The sequence below is a fragment of the Cucurbita pepo genome, chromosome 2 (assembly GCF_057944985.1).
Source record: "Cucurbita pepo subsp. pepo isolate OVF chromosome 2, ASM5794498v1, whole genome shotgun sequence".
Classification (NCBI taxonomy): Eukaryota; Viridiplantae; Streptophyta; class Magnoliopsida; order Cucurbitales; family Cucurbitaceae; genus Cucurbita; species Cucurbita pepo.
Genome location: NC_141799.1, coordinates 6,296,818 through 6,318,257, shown reverse-complemented (window position 1 = coordinate 6,318,257; position 21,440 = coordinate 6,296,818). Strand labels below are relative to the sequence as shown.

The following is a 21,440-nucleotide window of genomic DNA, read 5'->3' as shown; positions in this document are numbered from 1 at the left end:
AGATCTTACCTATTATTTTCCATGTATCTTTTGTGATTTAGAAGATGTTTGAGAAATTGTAAAATAAATAAATAAATAAATATATAAATATATAAATATATATATTAGGAAGAAAAGGAAAGTAGGGAAAAGAAAGATAAGTGTGAAAAGGATGCGCGTCAGGCAGGCTGTCAACTGTCAATTTTGAGGTTCTATGCGTGTGGCCGTCTACTTATTTGAAATTTAATTATAAAAAAAAAAAGAAAAAATCTCATGACTATCACGTCCCATAATTCTAACTTGGTGTTTAATGTTCAATTTTTAAACGAGTAGAACATACTAACTCACAATAACAACTTCATAACCCGAGGTTTCTCTTTGAACAAAAGTTTACAACACTACTAATATTCCTAAACCATGGTAAATGTATTATAGGTTAGATAGTTTAGGGGTAAGGAGTGAATACAATGAAATCATTTTATGGTAATGAAATATTATGAGTTTATACGTGTGAAAACTAAAGAGGATTAAGAGTCGTAGCAAGGACCTATGGATGTGAATTGTCTTGGAACTACCTACAGTTAGAAAAGAAAAAGAAAAAAAGAAAAAAAAAAGTAAATAACAACTTAGGAGGGAAACAGATTGGTATAAAAGGGAGAAGAAAATGAAATATATGACAAATTATTATTTGTATTTAGTGAATATAATATTTTAACGAACAATATTTGGATGAAAGATCGAAGTAGTCTGAAATAATATTGACATATTTTTAATTTAAGTTTTACTGAGGCTGTTTTAGAGCCGTATTTCACATTATTAGTTGAATTATTAATTAAAATGTGAAATACTAACAAAAGGTGATGAACGGTGCGAGAGGAAGCAAACTCCAGTAACCTTTGAAACAACTTTCGAGGAACGGGAGCTTACGTTAATTAAATTAGGGAGTTATGATGATGTATGAGCTGTATCGTATGATGTCGTATACTAGTATATGATGATGTATGAGTATATGATAATATATGAGTATATGATGATGCACTTTATGACAATATGATGAGTATGATGATATTGAGCATGCTATATGATGATGAGTGTCATATTGCATCATGTTGTTAGATCGACATAGGACACAACCCTAAGAGCATGAAAATGATATTAATATAAATATTCATGAGTATGTGTTACTTAATGTAACAAAGAGATGAGACTTGAGGGTTGTGTTAGAAGAGATGATAAGATGGACGTTAGAGGGACCTCATGCATATAGTATATTCATAAGCATAGGGCTACTTCCCCTAGAGAAGAGGAGTGCGGACGCGCACAGTATGATGATGGGTGCGAATGTGCACAGTATGACGAGCATGGTGTTCATGAGGTGCATGACACTATGGGGTTCTGCTAACCTCCAGAAGTCTACAGATAAGCTTGGCCAAAGGGTCCAGGGGGTGTGCGAGCGCCCTAGAGATTTACACTCGCACGTGTGGGTCGTGTGTAGGGAAGTACTACACATCCAATTTGTTCGAGACTAGAGGTCATCTATAGATGAGCTAGAGATAGGTTCCTAAATCATGATGGTATTGTACCAATTACCTAAATTTAATCACTTTTTCTAGAAATGTACTAGTTTACAACTTGTGTTTTTTGTTTTATTTTTATTTTTAATAATGTCGTAGCCAAGTTGGTAATCAAAGGTTTGATATTATTACCCAACGAGAGGAAGGGTGGAAATGTTTCTATGGGTATAAATATGGAAAAGCTGGTTGGCAATAATTATATTTATTGGAAGTTATGTATAGAAGCTTATCTATAGGGCAAGATTTGTGGGATTTAATTGAAGGTAATTGGCATAGAAATTTCAACAGAACGCTGAATTACGTCGAAAATGGAAGATCAAATCTGGAAAAGCTTAAGCTTTATTTGCCTTACGAACTTTGATTAGCAAGGAGAATATATTGATCATCTGGAAAAGCTTTATTTGCCTTGCGAACTTTGATTAGCAAGGAATATATCGATCATGTTCGTGATTTAAAGTCACCAAAGCAAGTGTGGGGTGTGGGAAACACTTCAAAAGTTGTTCACTAAGAAAAATACAGCTCGATTGCAATTTCTAGAGAATGAACTAGCTGTGAATATTTCTTGAAAGTGAAAAATCTGTGTTCTAAAATTTCAAAATTAGATGCTGAGGAGCCCGTGAGTGATGCTTGATTACGACGTCATCTTATTTGTAGATTAGGAAACGATTTTATGCCCTTTGTTTCCTCAATACAAGGGTAGGTAAATCAGCCTACCGTTATGAATTGGAGAATTTGGTTTCTAATCAGAAAGCTTTCATTAAGCAAATGACTAGCAACGACGATCTTTCCCCAAAGTCAGAAGATGTGTTGTATATCAAAGATCAAAGGAGACAGAATTTTCATTCAAAGCCTTCATCAAGCAGTGGGAATCAATTCATAAATGAGGAGTCGTCAAAGAAGCCATTTACAGTTTGTTATAAGTGTGGAAAACCTGGTCATTTTAAACGAAATTGTCGGGTGAAAGTGGTGTGTGATCATTGCGGAAAGCCAGATCATATTAAGCCAACTTTTCGAGTCAAAATGCAAGAATCAAAAGGAAATGTTGTACATGAAAATAAAAATTCTTCAAACTCTTCCGATCCAATTTGGGAACACTGCTTAACTATTGAGGTTATTGATCAGCCAACAAAAGTGACTTCAACTGTACATCAAGATGATGTCTCTACACATGATCAAAATCTTAATTCCACTACTTACGCTTCTGAATTTGATTCCCTCCAAATTCCGCCTCTGGACTCTCTCTTTTTCTCCGATGCCAATTCTGTCGCCCCGGGTGACCCTTCTGTTTATTCCACGCCTTCAAACTTGTGATTCGAGGAAAATGACGATTTTGAGCTCATTTTTTATGACCTTGACAACCTTTACCTCCCATATGAGGTTGACGATTTCCTCATCTTGGAGAATTTGGATCAAACTACCAATTCGCAGGATTCGGCTATTGATGCTCAGCCCTAGCCTAGCCCGGATACTGCTGTTGACGGCGCTGGTGTTCACGTTTGCAGGTCTGAAGCATCCTCGGATCGGGGAGCTCTGCGGTTTCTTTTGAGCACTCCCTCAATGACGGTAAGTTTATTAACTGTCAAGCTTCGAAATTACCAAATGCGAATAGTGGTTGCTTTTCGACTGATTCTGGGGGTTGGGACTCGAAGGATTCGAGGATTGTGAATTGTCCCTCTCCGAAGCATGGTGGTGGTAGTGATTAGGAGTTCTCAAGCGAGCCGACATAGTCTCAGGGCTCGGGTTCTGGAAATTGGGGTTCCCGTGTCTCAGAAGAGATAACTTGGCCATCTTCCAATGGGGAGTATTACGAAGTCATTGTCATTGTCTATGACGTAGAGGAAGAAAGACCTGGAGGAAGGAAACCCGAATTTGAGATCTGCCAAGTATCGAAGGTCATCTGAACCTGTAGAAAGTATCAATCCCCAATTGAGTTCCTGTGCTCTAAATGAGGATGAAGAGAAGAGGAAGACAAGGTTGATGAGGAATAGAGAGAGTGCGTAGCTTTCAAGGAAGAGGAAAAAGCATTACGCGGAGAAATTGGAGGATAAATTGAGAAGTATGCATTCAACCATTACTGAATTGAATAGTGAGATATCATATGTGATGGCTAAGAATGCAGTTCTGAGATAGCAGCTGAGTGGTAGTGGTATGTATCAGCCTCCTCCTCCGGGTATCCTCATCCCTCAATGGCCCCAATGTCTTATCCGTGGATGCCATGTCCTCCGTATGTTGTTAAACCGCAAGGGTCTCAGGTCCCTCGGGTTCCAATTTCGAGATTAAAGCCTAAACAACCTGCCCTTGCAGCAAAGGGAAAAAGGAATGTGAGTAAGGAGGCTGAGGGAAGAACTAAGAAGGTTGCGAATGTTAGTTTTCTGGGTCTGTTGTTCTTTATTATGCTCTTTGGTGATCTAGTTCCTACAGTGAATCACAGATTTAGAAATGTTGGAGGAGGAGTTCCAGGCCAATAAGTATTCAAATTTATCTGGTTGAAAATATGATACTTTGAACCTCTTGAAATGTGAGGAAATTCATAGGAAAGGGCGAGACTTGAAACTCGATCAACAACGAAAAGAATCACAGGCAAGTGAGAAAGTTATGGCCTCTAGCAGGGCTTTTGATAAGGACAAGGGTAGGGAGACTCGTCTTGCGGTTCCTAGAGATCTTAGTCCAGCCCTCACCATCCCCAACATCCGGGAAAGTGGTGATAAACATCTTTCATGCGTATAGAAATCCTCTCGAACAACTAAGGCACTTGTCAAGTGAAGTTTAAAGTTTTTTGTAAAGCTCTCGTAGTTATTGAGAAATAAGCCAGAATATTAATATTTGAAGAATATATTAGTCATGAAATATATTTTATAGCTTCGTAATCGGTTAATATTTTTTCTTTGTATTTGATTAGTAGTATATTTTATTTTATTCTTAGTTTATATTTTCCTTATCCCTTTATATTTGATTAATATATATTTTATTTTATTCTCAAATTTAGTTAGTTTATATTTTTTAGATATTAGTTGGTAGCTTATATTCTGAATATTGTGAATATAAATGAAGATTGAATTCCAATTCTATTTCTCAAACTTTGTATTATTTTTTTTAACCATGTGTGATTTAAATATTTTCAATTTATTCACACTTTTGAAGGTAGATATTGTGTCGGCCATAAGCTTTAGACATACTCTTAACCAAGAGGGTGAGGAGTTGAATCTCCGGCCCTCGAATATTATTGAATTAAAAAAAAAAAATTAGAGTAATTTTAATGTAATATTATTTTGAATTTATCATTGTTTCTTAATTTGCCATGTGAGCTTTGTCATTATTAGGAAAAGAATTATTTTTTATAACTAAAATAAGTTAATAATATAATTTTTTATAAAATATTGACTTTTTCTATATTTCATATTAATGTGCTTCATTCATACTCAACTTTGATTTATGAAAAAATCAATAAAAATGTGTAAATATATATTCATTTGTTTGAAAGTCAGAAATGAATTTCAAAATTAAAAAAAAGTCCAACGCTAATTAATGATATTAAATTTAAAAAAGAAAAAGAAAAAGAAAAAGAAAAAGTTTCATTTATTAATGTGGCATTCAAATTAGAGAGATTGGAAACCTTCAAATTTAAATGACTAAAAATTACCATTTATTAATGTAGTTTTATTAAATGATTTATTAAATATATCTATATATATATATATATTAAACATTATTCATTCCAAAAAAAAAAAAAAAAATCAATAATTTTTTAAAAATAAATTCTATAATATTTTATGATAAAAACATAAAGGAAGCACATTCTAATATAAATAATATAATAAATTAATTTTCAACCTTAGATTTAGTGGAGGTATATATTTATTTCAGAATGCTAATCTTATTTAACGCCCCCTCCCATTTTTATTTAACTAAAGACTCTCTGTCTTACTTCTATAAATTAAATAGACATTTCTAAATATAATAATTTTAAAATTAAATAGACATCCCTAAATATAATAATTTTAGGATTTAAATTTGGAAGGTAGATAAATATAAAGTTAATAGTTGAAATTTAAAATTAGGAAAAATATAAATAAGTAAAAAAAAAAAAAAAAAAATAATAATAATAATAAAAATGATTAGTCATATACGACGCATTCGAGATTTATATGAACAAAAAAAAAAAGAAAAAAAAAAAGAAAAAAGAAGAATAAACAGAGGAGGATTGAAGAAGACGACGAACTTGGTTATCTGCAAGTTTCTCCATTTCTATTCCTTTTCTCTGTCTCTAAATTCTAAACCAATCGCCCACCACTCCATTTCTACCCTTTTTCTTCCTCCGCCACGTGTCCCCAACTCATATTCTTCATTTTCCCCCATTTCCATTTCCATCTCCGCTTCCGTTTCTGTGTATATATATATATATATATATATATTGTAGCTTTATCGTCGCAACCCTCGAAATCAGCACCCCTTTTTCAACAATCTCATCCTTATTTCATCATCTTCTTCTTTTTTCTTCTGATTCTGCAACAGAAACAGGGGTTTTCAGCGCCATGGATCACGCGGCGGATGCTCAGAGAACGGACTTGATGACCATCACTCGATTTGTGTTGAATGAGCAATCCAAGTACCCGGAATCGCGAGGGGATTTCACCATTTTGCTTAGTCATATCGTTCTCGGCTGCAAGTTCGTCTGCTCTGCTGTTAACAAGGTTCTTCTCCTCTTTTCTTCTCCTCTTTTCTTCTCCTCTTTTCTTCTGTTTTAGGTTTTATTTTAGGTTTTCTCTGATTCATTGGTTTCAATTGTTTTCTCTTTCGCGATTGCGTATTCGTTCTTGTGTAATATTGGAAGAATTCAATTCTGTCAGTTTAGAGACCTTACGAACTGTTCGATAATCATGAATTATATCGATGATCATTTCCTGTTTGGGGGTTGCTGGAGTTTGATTCCAAATGAATCAAAGCAGAAAACGTGAGTATTTTAAGGGAGGATCTGCAGAATTTGTGGCCCCAAATAATACAAGTCTTATCAGATTAATACTCTTGCATTGATGATCTTTTCTTTTTTGAAAGAATATTATATTCCAAATGCTGGGTTGATTCAAACTCATTATTCAAGAGAGACTGATCACTTTGAGTGTTTTGTATTTTATATTTCAATTTCGTAGTTTGAAATATATGAGAAAATTTGTAGCACTATATATATTATATTGAGCGATAGAACAATTTGATTTTGATTTTGATTTTGATTGTTGTTATCATGTTAATCTCTAAGCTGGGATGACTTGTTTTTCGTTTCTTTTATTTGTTCTTTCTTACCTCCTTCCCTTGTTTTTAGTGGCTGAAATATTTAAGAATACTGTGGGGCCTATAAAATAAAATTGTATATCTTGAAATATGTGTCACATTGGGAAATGAACGAGTACTATCACAATACTGTAGTAAATATATGTATATATATATCTATATATCTACATATATTGAGGTGGAAAAGAAAGAAAACAAAGAAAGAAAGAAAGAAAGAGAGAAGAGAAGCTGGGGATGGTTGGAGCTAAGGAGGAGAGAGAGAGAGAAAAAAGATAAGATCCAAGTTTCTTATTATTTTTATTACAATATGACATTTTTGGTTGAAATTTAATATTTGACCAGTTGAAAGTCAAAATTATGTATTGGTTTCGTGGTAGGTCATCCTTCCAAATAGGTGGCCATGGGATTTTAGGATGATGCCTACAGCTCACAATCAAAATTCCCAAAAGACCCTTTTGTCTGAAATTTCAAACGCTTCTGTGTTTGCTTATGTGCCATACACAATGCAATATTCAGTTCATTAACCCCAGAAATTCTCCTTTTGCAGGCAGGTTTAGCTAAACTTATTGGACTTGCTGGTGAGACCAATGTTCAGGTAAGATCACATTACTAGAACTCCTTCTGTCTCTGTGTTACTTCACATTTTCTTAATTTTGCCTTACATTATTTGTTCTGTTTCTTTGATAACAGGGCGAAGAGCAAAAGAAACTGGATGTGCTCTCAAATGAAGTTTTTATCAAGGCTTTGGTCAGCAGTGGCAGAACTGTAAGCTGCAATCTATAATTATACAAATAGTAGGACTTGTTTCTGGTGATTTTCTCTAACAGCTGACATTTGGTGGCAGTGTATCCTTGTTTCTGAAGAAGATGAAGAGCCAACTTATGTCGAGCCATCTCGGCGTGGAAGGTTTGCTTTCCATTCTTAACGAATACTTTCTACTGCTTACCATGTTTGTCAGTATCGACCTTTTTATATTGTATTTAATTTTGATGTTATTTCTTCTTCCTTATCAATGGAAAAGGTATTCTGTTGTGTTTGATCCGCTTGATGGATCCTCCAACATTGACTGTGGCGTTTCGATTGGAACGGTAACGTCCCTCTGTAAAATGAACTTCCTACCTTTTGTGCAGTTCTGATTGATGTTTCAGATATTATTTTGTTAATTTCTTTATCATTAGTCGAGTATTTGATCATTTGAATAACTATGTTTTGTGTAGATTTTCGGAATCTATCACTTGAACGATAGCCACGAACCTAACCTGGAAGACGTCCTTCAACCAGGAAAGAATATGGTTGCAGCAGGCTATTGCTTGTATGGCAGCTCTTGCACAGTATGTACTATCTCACTCTATTGTATTCATTTGTTTATTTCAGTTTTTGTACATATTATGATAATCAATAAATTTTGGAGCTGGTCATTCTAAAACCATGGTAACCCAAGTCTTAAATTGATTGAATGCTAATATTAATATTTAATCCTTTTGTTTTCCAGCTCGTTTTAAGTACTGGAACTGGTGTTAATGGATTCACTCTTGACCCTTCTCTTGGGGAGTTCATTTTAACCCACCCAGACCTTAAGGTGAAGTATTTCTTGCTTATGTTTTTGTGTTTCTTCTTGTCCTCTCTTTGTTTGGCGTTCTTTGATGGCTAAATCATATTTTGCTTCTTTTGGTTGTCTTGTATTTGATTCATTTCTTCTGTAACCATCTGCAGGTTCCAAAGAAAGGAAAGATATATTCAGTGAATGAAGGAAATGCTAAGAACTGGGATGGTCCGACTGCAAAGTACATCGAGTTGATTTGAATTGTGTTTGAAAATGGTATATATAAGTTGTATGAGAACTCCTAACTCGTTTTGTTGTTTAGGTATGTAGAGAATTGCAAGTTTCCTACAGATGGATCACCCCCAAAGTCTCTGAGATACGTTGGAAGGTACCTAAGCATTTGTTAAAAGTTTTGAATAATTTCTTCGGGTCATCAAATTGTTTATTTGGTCTTTGGTGCACATTCGAAACTCAGTTCTGATGGTAAAAAATGGTTTGATTAACAGCATGGTTGCTGATGTGCATCGTACATTGCTTTATGGTGGTATCTTTTTGTACCCTGGTGACAAGAAGAGCCCCAACGGAAAATTGCGGTATGTGGCGGATATTCTACATATGCTCTCCGATTCGACTTGAACTATTTCTTACTGTATGATGACATTATGTACGATGGGGTATCCTTGTTTTTTGGCATTAGTGTGTTGTATGAAGTTTTTCCAATGGCGTTCTTGATGGAGGAAGCAGGAGGTCAAGCATTCACTGGCAAAATAAGGGTACAGTACCGGCATAAACCTTGAGGCGGATTCTTGTTTGAAGAAAGTTTTGATTTGATTTTGATTTTGATTTTGATTTTGATTTTGATTTTGATTTTGATTTTGATTTTGATTTTGATTTTGATTTTGCAGGCACTTGAGTTAGTTCCAAAGACGATACATGAGAGATCTCCCATATTTCTTGGTAGCTATGATGATGTTGAAGAGATCAAAGCTCTTTATGCTGCTGCTGAGAATAAATGAATGAATGAATGAATGAATGAATGAGTTCAAAGTTTCCTTCTGATTTTGCATCTGTGGCCATAGGATTCTAATGTCCTATTGATTATTATTATTCTTACTTCTATAATGTTAATCAATGCATAAAATGTGGCCATCTCAATCCTTACTTCTGCTCACTCTCATTATCTGCAAATCGCTCTTTAGAGGAATGTGACCGTCGTATAACAAAAGTCGTACGTCGTTTATTCTTAATCAACTATATTTTTAAAACCAAAATGTACTTTTTCAAAAACTCTCGAATGAAGAAGTAATAGAAGTTATGTTGGGAAATGGTTTTAGTATGAAGTAAAGCACTTTCAAATCCAATAAAATTTAAGAATTAAGTATGAACAATAGTACATAATTTTGAAACTTCATGAAAAGAAACTGCACTAATATCAAACCTTAACCACAATTTTTTCTTTTGTAAAATCAAAATATATTACATAACCTTTGATGTTTAAATTGATAAATTAAGAAAAAAAAAAAAACATAATTGGGTTGGATTAAAATCAACCAAGAAAACTTCTTGATCCGTTGAAATCACGTGAAATGACCTCTCGAGAAGATGATATCACTCCTTTCAATTTCTTATTTTAAAAATGAGCTTTAATTAAAAAAAAAAAAAGAAGAAGAATAATTGTGATGGTTGTTTAAAAGGAAGAAACAGCATCAAATAAAGAATGGTTACCAAATATGGTTTCTTTCAAACTTAACCAAAGAGAATTAAGAACAAAACATGGTTACCATCCACTTTCTCTCTTTTTTTTTTCTTTTTTTTTTTTTTTTTTTTTTTATAATAAATTTTAAATAAATAAAATAATATTAAATACACAAATAATATATTGTAATTGAAGCGTCATAATGTTTAATTCTTCATCCAAATTAAATGATTCATAAACTTCATAATAACATAAATAAATATTTGTTAAAGTAATGTTGTGTAGCATCTTGATGCCACCTAATTTTATTCTACTTCCAATTCCCTTTTTCTTACTTATTAATTATTTTAATCATTCTTAAATACTCCTGACTAACTCAATATTATAAAGGTTTAAATAATTGCAAAAACATAAAACAGAGGATAAAAAATTACCACTTTTCCTTTTTTTTTTAAAAAAAAAATAAATCCAAAAAAATTAAGAAAAAGAGAGGAATATATGCATTTAAAAAATTAACAACAAAAGTAGAAAACATTTTAAAATAAAACAAATTAAATTAAATATTTAAATTTATTATATCAATTAACCTCTGAAGTTTGAACCTTCTATATTTTTTTTTTTTTGTATACTATTGAGTCGAGACAAACACGACCTCTTAATTTAAGAAAAATTTACCCTTTAATTTTTGTTGTTCTTATTTAATTTATAATTTATTAATTTATTGGTGATTTAATTTGAAATATAAATAAAGAATTATTATTATAAATTAAAAAAAATAATGATAGATGAGTGTTTGAAAGGGATGACTCATTTGTGTTACGTGCACTCACTTGTTGCCTCTCCCTTTACCTCAAGCAACTTTATTTTTTTTTTAAATTATTATTATTTTTTTGTTTCTAAGTGGGACCCACCATGTTACGTCATCATCTCACTCATTTCCACGTGTGTCTTAATTGAATTAATTTATTTTAAGATAAAATTAAAACAAATGAATTGCCAAAAATATGAAATTAAAAATTGAATAAAAATGTGTAATTAGGGGTTTGTGGGCAATGAATCTGATTCCAGGCAAAGGAGAATGGTACGTAGCATCAAAGCAATTACAAACCCACTAATTCTCTTTAATTATTTCATTACGTCTCTCCCTTACATCCATTCTTTTTTTCATTTTTCTTTTCATTTTCACGACTTTTAAGGATAATCATACCTACTCAAAATTACCCAGCGTATATAGACGAGCTGGAGTCAGTTGGTCACTTAAACATCTCGAATAGAGTTCACAACTTAATACTACCAATCAGAGTCAATTTTTGGTAAATAATATATATATTTATTAATTTCAAAACGATTGTAATTAGAATAAGATAGGAGATGTGATGGTGTGACACTTTCATTCACATTCAACGATATAATTATTTATTTTATTCCATTCAAAATATTTTAAATCGGTAGAAATATATATATATATATATATATATATTATGTTTCTTTCTAGAATGAAATAGTTTTTTTTTTCTTTTTTTTTTTTTTTTTGAAGTCAAACATATTTAGAAGGTATATTTTTTTTAAAATAAGTGATTTAGGAATAAGAATTTGTGGCCAACTATAATGTAAAAATAAAATGATATAATAATAATTCATTATAATAAGGTCTCACCGTCTTGCATTATTGTTATTATTATTATTATTATTCCGTTCAATAATTGGCATATTGATTACAAAATAAATCAACACAAAATATGAATCCTGTTATTTTATTTTATTATTTTTGTTTGATCTCAATTATTAACCTCATTGTCTCCTACCATATTCATTATTATACGTAACAATTATTTTATTTTCCAACTAATTATATATATATTTATAAAAAAATTACCTTTTATAATTAAAGTCCCACTAATAAGCACGTAGTGGGTCCCCCTCCCCCTACCATTTTAATTTTCAGTTAGTAAAACTTTTAATATTTCCCTTTTTTAACATATTTTAGGTTAAATTAATTAACTACTTTTATAAAGTTGGTGATAATTTATATTATATTATTAACATGTATTATTTTTTTTATCTAAAATAATAGTGTTTTTCGCCGCCCGCATCAAATCATCAGAGATTTCTCAACTAACTTCCAATGTATCAAAACGAGAGCGACCCTAAAGATAAAATTACTAAGAAATATTTAAAATAACCGTATGTTACTACCTACACCAACATACACCTTTCTTTTCGATAACTCAATCATAAAAACTCTAAAATTAAGCGTGCTTTATTTGAAGTGATCTACATGTGAGTAAAAGGACATGTATTGGTTAGTTAGTGTAGATAGTTTTCACTCTTAAAAGCAAGAACTAAGTAACATGATCATGATGTAGGAAGATTCCGGAACATATAGGTGTCATAAAAGTCTTAATATTTAATAAATTATTGCATTTTTTTTTTTGAATTATGGAAAAAGATGGTATAAAATAAAAAGGGTGATGAAAGGTGAGACAATATTTAATTTTGCATTAAAATTGCGATTGGGCATTAATTATGGTAGCCCACATTGTAACTAAATTGGTCGCTATTTAAATTTCTTTTAATAATATTTAATATTGTTACCGACCAATTTTAAGGACGCTTATTTGTTTACCTTGTCAAATATTTTTATTATGATTAAAAATAATTAATAATTGGAAGAAAAAGGTGAAGGGTAATTTAGTAATTTGGGTTGAAGTGTAGCCAAACATACCCAATGGCATCCAAAACGCACCTCCAAAAGGCAAAGCTGACATACACGAGGCCAACTTGTTTTGTTATCCCCTCCTCTCCATCTATAACTCTTACCACTTTCCAACTAATTTCATTTTTTATTTTTTATTTTTTATTTTTTTTCTTACGTTATATATTTTCCAAATTAATTCAACCTCAAATATGAAATTTTTTTAACTCGAACAACCCATTTTTACAATAATATAATATAAATATCGTAATATTCCTTGTATAAAAAATGACATTAAATTTTTATTTTTATTTTTTGAAAAAGGGAGGGGGGCCATGGATCATGACAGGCATATCCCACCAAGGATAAACAATTAATTAAAATATATATATATAAAGAAAAAGAAAATGACCATATGTATAAAACTCCTTCACATTTATCTATCTAATAACTAACCTAATAAAAGCTTGGAGAGAAAAATAAAAGAAGAAAAAAAAAAAAAAAAATCTCTTTTCTGATCTTCACCTCTTTTGTGGCTTTTGTGTGCTTCTACTATTTTTGTGTTCATCTGGGTCGTGATAAGTCGTCTACACAAATACTCCTATGGATGTCGTCGACTCTGGCGTTGCGGTGGCGCCACCCCCGGAAGCTGTAGAAGGGAATGAAGTTGGCGGCCGGTCGAATTCTGGTGAAGAAGATAAGGGGTTGATGCTGTTTGAAGATGGAGAGAAGAATTTTGGTGGGAACCGGTGGCCTCGACAAGAAACCTTGGCTTTGTTGAAGATAAGATCCGATATGGATGCAATTTTTAGAGATGCAACGCTTAAAGCTCCATTATGGGATGAAATTTCAAGGTATGTTTTGTGAAATTTTATTAAATTCATATGAAATGAGACATGAAAAAGATGTACCAATTTGATCTATATGGCATCTTCTAACATGGGTTGTCTGTTTTTTTAAAAAAAATTAATTTTAGGATATTGATTGAATTTAATTTGTTTTGGGATTTCAGGAAATTGGGCGAGCTTGGATTCAATCGAACGCCAAAAAAATGCAAGGAGAAATTCGAGAATGTTTATAAGTATCACAAAAGAACCAAAATTGGTCGATGTGGGAAATCTGATAATAGCAAAAAGGTTTATAAATTCTCCGATGAATTAGAGGCTTTTGATATTCATCATCACAACCACATTTCCGTTCAATCCAACCATCGCCACTCAATTCCGCCGCCAAAACTAATCGCAGCTTCTACTGTTTCATCGGCCATCAACACAACAATCAACAACTCTTTGCCACTCAATTTTCAAAACATTTCTTCAGCCAATAGGTTGTTTTTTAGCTCGACATCGTCGTCGACTGCGTCGGAGGAAGATAAAGATACGTTTCGTAAGACGAAGAAGAGAAAGTGGAGAGATTTCTTCGTGAACTTAACAAAAGAAGTGATAGAGAAGCAAGAGAGGCTTGAATTAAAATTCCTAGAATCCTTGGAGAGAATAGAGAATCAAAGAAAATTGAGAGATGAAGCATGGAGAATGAAGGAAATGACAAGGGTTAATCAAGAACATCAAGTTTTAGTTCAAGAGACGTCGATCACCGCCGCGAAAGACGCCGCCGTCATAGCGTTTTTGCAAAAAATATCTCCCTCGACACCACCAGTACCACATAACGCTATTGCAAAGGTGAGCACAGGTAGAGGAAGTGAGTCGAGATGGCCGAAGGCGGAAGTGGAAGCGTTAATAAGATTGAGGATGGAAATGGAGATGAAGTATGAAGAGAATGGGCAAAAGGGGTTATTATGGGAAGAGATATCAGGAGGGATGAGAGGGATTGGATACAATAGAAGCTCAAAGAGATGCAAAGAGAAATGGGAAAACATAAACAAATACTTCAAAAAGGTGAAAGATGGGAAGAAGAAGAGGGGAGAAGAGTCCAAGACATGTCCCTACTTTCACTTGTTGGATGCTTTATACAAAGAGAAAGAGAAGCAGGCGAGTTTTGATATGAATGCCCAAATGGAGGCATTGATGGTGGAGCCAGAGCAGCAATGGCCACCTCCATTTCAGGCCAATCATCAAGTGTTGCATACAATAAAGGGTGAGGGAAAGGAAGAAGAAGAAGATAGTGGAAGTAGCAGCACAGATGTGGAGGATTGAACAACAATATTGGTTAAGCTTTGTTTTACATGTCCCAAAATGAAAATTCAAAGTTGTATAATAATAATTATTGTTCTTGTTGTCTATAGTGGGTTTTTGATAATGCTCTTTTCTTTTTGTAAAAAACAACAATTCACCTACTTTTTTAACACACACCTCAAAATCAACTATACAAGATCATCCTATTTCAATGGTTGGACTTACGGTGTTTATGAATTATGAATTAAGTCGGGTTGATTGTGACATTTTTTATTAGATCAAACTCAATTGTTCAAAGTCGGTAAAATTTTTTGATTAAAAAGACTCAACACCTTTTCATACTATTTAGTATGGTGGAGGAATGATGGGTAGTGGCACGGAGATCCCATTCCTAGATGGAGAATAGTCTATTCTATGCCTCTTGCTGTATGTCTTCGGTTACGTTTAGCCAGTACCTCTCAAAGCGGGAGATATAGTCTAGAATAAAAACATAAATAAAAGACTAAACCCAATTCATATATATATATATATATATTTATTTATTGGGTCTAGATGATTTAGGTAGTCTATTTAAATTTTAATAATATTTTAAAACATTATTTTTAAAATAATTAAAAATTAATTAAAAAAAATTATTGAATAATGAAAATGATAAAATTAAATTCATTTGTAATATAGCCATTAAATATAATTTAGATGAGTCGGTTAGGTGACATAATAGATTATTTATTGAAAAAATCGGAAGGATTATTTAAATTTTTAGAGCTAGCCACCTTAATTAAATTTTTATAGCATATTAATGTTAAAAAGAGTAAGGGTAAGTAGGTTCTAAGTCATAATTTGAGAAGAAGAGTGGAATAATAAAGATATTTAGTATGATATATTTGTTATGAATAATAGACTTTAATATTAAGGAAGCTTGTTGGATTGCATAGTGAGGTACAGAGAGGAATTGTAGTGAGCACAGTGCAAAGAAATGACATTTCCCACACAGAAGATGCCAAAAATCACATGAGCTTCTTCCAAGTGTTATGACAAAAGGGGAATCTTGAAGATAGCAAAATAAAATTTGTTCCAAGCAATTTTTGTGACTTTGTACCAAATTTATCAATCAATTCCTTAATTATTCTGATTTGATGGATTGTATTTACTTTTAACACCCTTTGGAACAACAATTCAAAAAGAAAAAAAGAAATTCAAAATGAAAAGATGGATGACCCTCATAAACAAATATCTCGGTCATTACAACTCGGCATAAGGAACTCTTAGGGACTAAATGAAAAGACGGATGACCAGAGAAGCTCCAAGGGGCACGTTCCAAGGGCTAAGACTAGAACCAGATGTCCTAGAGCCAATTAGAAGCCTGTGGGAATCTATTAAGCTTAGGATGCGATGAAAGCCTACAAGTAGGTGGCTTGCTGAGTATAATTACAGGTGCATGAAGCGTCGAGTCAAGAGAGGGCATGATAAGAGATGTGGATTATGATAGAGGAATGCATGTCTTGGGGCGTCAGTCCAGTCTTTTTTTCTTTTTTTTGGTATTCGAATTCACATATTTTTGTTCCCAAAACTGTTAATTGTTTGAACATTTGTTAAAATGTTTTCGTTACATTCATGTTGTCATTTTGTGTCACCGCTTATAGTAAAATATTGGGTCGTGACGAATTTGGTATTATAGCACCAGGTCATAGGTTCTGTAGACATTTAGGATAGAGATTCGTATCCTCTGTGACCACGCCCATCAAAGACGTGCCGCTCGTGACCAGATGTCCTTACGAGTTTGAAACATAGAGACAAAATTAAAGTTAGTATTTAAAGAGTATACTATGACTTTCTGTTGTGTTATAATTGCGCATTATCTAGAAGATTTGAAACGAATGAATTGTAACCATAGTTTATTTTTCTCTTATGGTAGATAATGGCACTAAAGAGGCAGGCTCGGACTCCGAAGGGGAAGAAGAAAAGTTGCTTAGGGTACCTCTGTTCCAACACTTGAAGTAAAACAACATGAACCTGAAGAGGAGGTTAGCAACACGCCCCAAACTAGCGAGAGAACCGAACTGTGGGCATCAAGAACTAAAAAGCGTTGAAAGAGGGCAAAGACCCAAAACTTGCTTGATATAGACCCCACTACTCCCCTCTCCGAGGATGTCCCATCAGTGCCAGCCACTAGTACAGAAGTCTCGCCCATCTAGCCGTTAGCCACACCCACAGTAGATGTATTACCAACATTCATGTTGACCTTAATGGAAAGTCAGGCTCTGATGACCCAAATGATGCAGACACTGATGGCTAATGAGACAATAGTGCAAGAGATCAGAGATTCAAGGACTATGATTGTGGAGTGCCGTTTCCTGAAAGATTTTCAAAGGCATAAACCCTCTTCCTTTAGCGGAGGCAAGGTGGATCCCATTGCAGCAGAGAACTGGCTAGAGGCTATAGAAACAACCTTATATTACATGAACGGCCTGCTGAAGTATCAAGTCCATTGTGAGACATATATGTTGAAAGGAGAGGCACACTTTTGGTGGAAAGGCGCTCAAAAGATCATTGCACACAAGGAGAGTTTATCACCAGGTGCTAGTTTAAAGAAGCCTACCTCCGCAAATACTATCCAGTCACTGCCAAATGCAATAAGCATTCATTAAAATGAAACAGGGAGACAAATCATTGGAGGAATACGATTTGAAATTCGACAGGTTGGCAATGTTTTCTACAACATATGTTATTATTGAGGAATTGAAGTCCGAGCAATTCATTACTGGCCTAAGGGTGGAGCTAAAGGGGCATGTAGCAGCCTAGACATCCTCTGATTACGCAAAAGCCCTTTGGGTGGCGATCCTCATTGACATGCCTCACATCAACAAGTTACAGTCAGGATCAACCCATTCATCCCACACCGCAATTCAGGGGAAGAGGACAGACCGAAGCCACCCAAGAACTGGTAGACCGCCGTGTGGCCGTACTGATAAGTGGGTGAAAGCCTCGGTGCAAAACAAGACCATTTGTCCTAATTTTCGGCATCCTCACTCAGGGGAGTGCAGAGCAGGAATATATGCATCTATAGATGTGGCCAAGTAGGGCACTTTGCAATAGATTGCCCTCAGAGGAACGATAAGCATGCCAACTACCTTGCGACATAGAATCAGAGGGGCTAGGGTGATCCGCATTAACAAGTGAGCGGTAGCCCATGCAAGCACAACAGACAAGCTGACGAGCCTTACACAATTGTTACAGGTACGCAACCCATCTTTGGTCATTTGACTTTAGTGTTGTTTGATTTGGGTTCTACACATCCGTTCGTATTTGAGGAGTTTGTAGAGCTAGCACATTTAGAGATGGAACCTTTTGAGGTTACCCTGTCAGTGTTCACCACTACTCACGAGCTATTGTTAGATACCCATAGGGTTAATGGGCTAGTGTAACAATATCAGGATGTGTCATCGAAGCCACATTGATAGTGTTAAGCATGCAAGACTTCGATGTCATCTTGGGTATGAATTGGCTAGGTGAGAATCGTGCTCTGATAGACTGTGAGACTCAAATAGTGACTCTCAGACTCTCGTCAGTGGACAACTTTACCTACAAGGGAGCCACTTCCAAGAGGTCATAACAGCATTGAAGGCCAGGAAGATAATTCGTAGTGGCACAAGTGCATTTTTAGCCAGCGTGACCCTAGGCAATAGTAACGAGCAGACAGTCTCATCAGTACACATCTTCAGGGATTTCGTGGATGTTTTCCCAGAGGATTTGCCAAGTTTGCGCCCAGTTAGGGAAGTTGATTTCGGGATTGATTTAGAACCAGGAGCCGCACCGATCTCCAAGGCACCCTACAAAATGGCACATGTAGAACTCAAGGAATTGAAGGAACAACTACAGGAGATGTTGATTAAGGGTTTCATTTGACCAAGTGTACCACCTTGGGGAGCCCCTGTTCAGTTTGTCAAGAAGAAGGATGGATCTTTGCGATTGTGTATTGATTATAGAGAGATGAACAAGGTCACTATAAAGAATAAGTACCCCCTCCCGAGAATTGACGACTTGTTTGATCAGCTACAAGGAGCAACAACTTTCTCCAAAGTTGACTTGAGGTCAAGGTATCATAAGTTGAGGATTAGAGAAGAAGAAATACCCAAAACATTCTTCAAAAGTCGTTATGGACATTACGAGTTTCTTGTTATGTCATTTGGCCTTACTAGGACACCAGTAGTCTTCATGTAGCTTTCTGTGAATGAAATTAGATAAGTTGAGTGCGAGTATTGCAATTATGCTTTAAGCTTTGTTATACATATGCATATGTTTAATTCGTGCTGAATTTGTGAACTCCGCGCTCCGGGTGCTTGATGGATGTCATTGCCCTGTGAAGCATGTATGTTTAATTTGCATGAATTATGTATGATGATGCTAGATGATGGTTGCATGGGCACTCAGTTATTTTCCATGACCCATTGATATGATAAGCCTAGAGATTTTTGGTTAGGAGTGAGAAGTCATTGTGTTTAGATCTATTCCTTCCCTAGGAACCTAACAGATTTCCACGACAACGAAGTACCTTAGGAGTGTTCTTAGGATGTTAGTTGTGTGAACGTTATCTATAGCTTCATAGGAGATCCAGGGGGTTCCTAATCAGTTCCCACTGCTCCTCAGCGATTTCGCATGGGAAATGTGTCCCCACTTTGTATAGCTCCTCATAGAGAGATATCGGTCATCACAGCTCGACATAAGAAACTCTTAGGGACTAAATGAAAAGACATTGGACCAGGGAAGCTCCAAGGAGCAAGCTCCAATGGGCAAGTCCTAAGGGGCAAGCTTCAAGAGACTAAGACAAGACCCAGATGTTCTAGAGCCAATTAGAAGCCCGTGGGAATCTGTTAAGCTTAGGATGCGATAAAAGCCTACAAGTAGGTGACTTGCTGAGTATAATTTTTATACTCAACCTTGCTATGTTTCCCTTTTTCGGTGCTTGAGGCTTCGAGTGAAGAGAGGGTGTCATCAGAGATGTGGATTGTCACATAGGAATGCATGTCCCGGGGCGTTAGTCTTTTTAATAGAAATTACAAAAAGGTTATGAAAGTAATCGCCATGCATGACCCTCGAAAAAGGTTATGGAAGTAATCGCCATGCAAGACCCTCAAAAGTGGGCTTGAGAATTTATGGAAAGAAACTAAAATCCACTATAAAGTTCAACTATTTATCTATTTAATCTCTCTTAGCTTAACTTTTTTTTTTTTTATTATTGTTGATTTTATCATTGTTTTATGCTTTTTCAACCGCAATGACACTCTACATAATTTTTTTTTAATTAGTTTAAAATCACCAACACCCAGTTGAATGATACCAAAAGAATACTTCAGCAGCGGGAACAATTGATTCTTGGAATAGTCTATTAGAGAAATTTTTGATCTAGTATTTCCACCTACCAGAAACGCACGGTTCAGAAATGAGATTGTTGCTTTTCATAAATTTGAAGATGAAGCACTAAGAGAAGCTTGAGAGAGATTCAAGGAGAGGCATATAAGGTGTCCTCACCATGTACTACCTCATTGTATCAAAATTGAGATTTTCTACACTGAATTGAATATACTACTAAACAAGTAGTGGATGCTCTGCCAATGGAACTATTTTATCGCAGTCATACAATAAAACATATGAGATTCAAGAGAGAATAACATCTAACAATTGTCAATGGGATGATGTGAGAAGTAATCCAATAAAGAAGGTCGGAGGAGTACTTGAAGTTGATGCAAAACTGGGAAAAATAAATTTGAAGAAAGTGGACTGAATTCGGACCTAAAACCTATAGGATGATTCCACACGTCGATCCAACAGTCTTGATTGGCCTGAGAACATTTTTTGAACAATTTAGAACATGTGACGACTTGACTCTAATACATGTCCTATAGCCTCACAACTCATCCCACTCCTGCTTTGACCACACAACATCAAGCTCCTCTTGAATAAAATAAGAGAAGTGTAGTGATTATATAAATATTCGGTAAGTAACCTACTTTAAGCTTTTTATCATGTCTAAATACTTTCTTAGGACGTTTCTTGTCCTTCATATCAATCTAGGACTAAATTACCATGTTCTATTATATAGGCTATCTAAAGACAACTTTTAGGTGTTTATAGCTTAATCAAGCTCAACTTAGAGCTCTAACATTACTCAATCTCATTACTTGGCCATATTGAGACCCTTTCGTGTCATTAGATCTATCTAGATCTTTCATTCTTATATCTCGCGAGCCCTAACCTTATTGGGCTTGGTTTGAATCATCAATTCATGCCTCTCACATCTTAAAAGTGTAACATAACTCATTGAGGCTATCTAACTAGTCAATTACTATTTCTTGTAGTCAATATAGTTCTTGAGTTTGAGTTCTCCAGACTGGTGTTTGAGATGTGCTCTCGTCAACATAGGATTTAGGATTCCTATAACTAGTATGGAATATATCTATTGTGTTAGATCTACTTTTAGCAGCCAAATCGCGGTCTCTCTAATATTCTCCTCCATGATTACTATCAAGCGCTAGTC

At 34.5% G+C, this 21,440-nt stretch overlaps 2 protein-coding genes, 1 non-coding gene and 1 pseudogene across 3 annotated transcripts; 3 read left to right on the top strand and 1 right to left on the bottom strand.

Moving 5' to 3' along the window:
• The first annotated feature begins 2,318 nt into the window (after window positions 1-2,318).
• LOC111787726 (bZIP transcription factor 17-like) lies at window positions 2,319-4,356 on the top strand (annotated as a pseudogene).
• Window positions 4,357-5,958: 1,602 nt separating this feature from the next.
• FBP (Inositol monophosphatase family protein) lies at window positions 5,959-9,543 on the top strand. The gene is made up of 12 exons (XM_023667653.2): window positions 5,959-6,244; window positions 7,387-7,434; window positions 7,530-7,604; window positions 7,684-7,745; window positions 7,861-7,927; window positions 8,057-8,170; window positions 8,332-8,418; window positions 8,553-8,623; window positions 8,705-8,770; window positions 8,889-8,975; window positions 9,080-9,155; window positions 9,288-9,543. Exons 1-12 carry the CDS (start codon window positions 6,086-6,088, stop codon window positions 9,396-9,398), a joined length of 1,023 nt encoding a protein of 340 aa, XP_023523421.2. The 5' UTR covers window positions 5,959-6,085; the 3' UTR covers window positions 9,399-9,543.
• Window positions 9,544-13,193: 3,650 nt separating this feature from the next.
• Window positions 13,194-15,010, top strand: LOC111787771 (trihelix transcription factor GT-2). Its single transcript, XM_023667816.2, has 2 exons — window positions 13,194-13,627; window positions 13,786-15,010. The coding sequence occupies exons 1-2, from the start codon at window positions 13,377-13,379 to the stop codon at window positions 14,924-14,926; spliced, it is 1,392 nt and encodes a 463-aa protein (XP_023523584.2). The 5' UTR covers window positions 13,194-13,376; the 3' UTR covers window positions 14,927-15,010.
• A 5,326-nt stretch (window positions 15,011-20,336) lies between these two features.
• On the bottom strand, window positions 20,337-20,442 carry LOC111789445 (small nucleolar RNA R71). The gene has a single exon (XR_002814343.1). It is a non-coding gene; the product is annotated as a small nucleolar RNA R71 (small nucleolar RNA).
• Window positions 20,443-21,440: the final 998 nt, after the last annotated feature.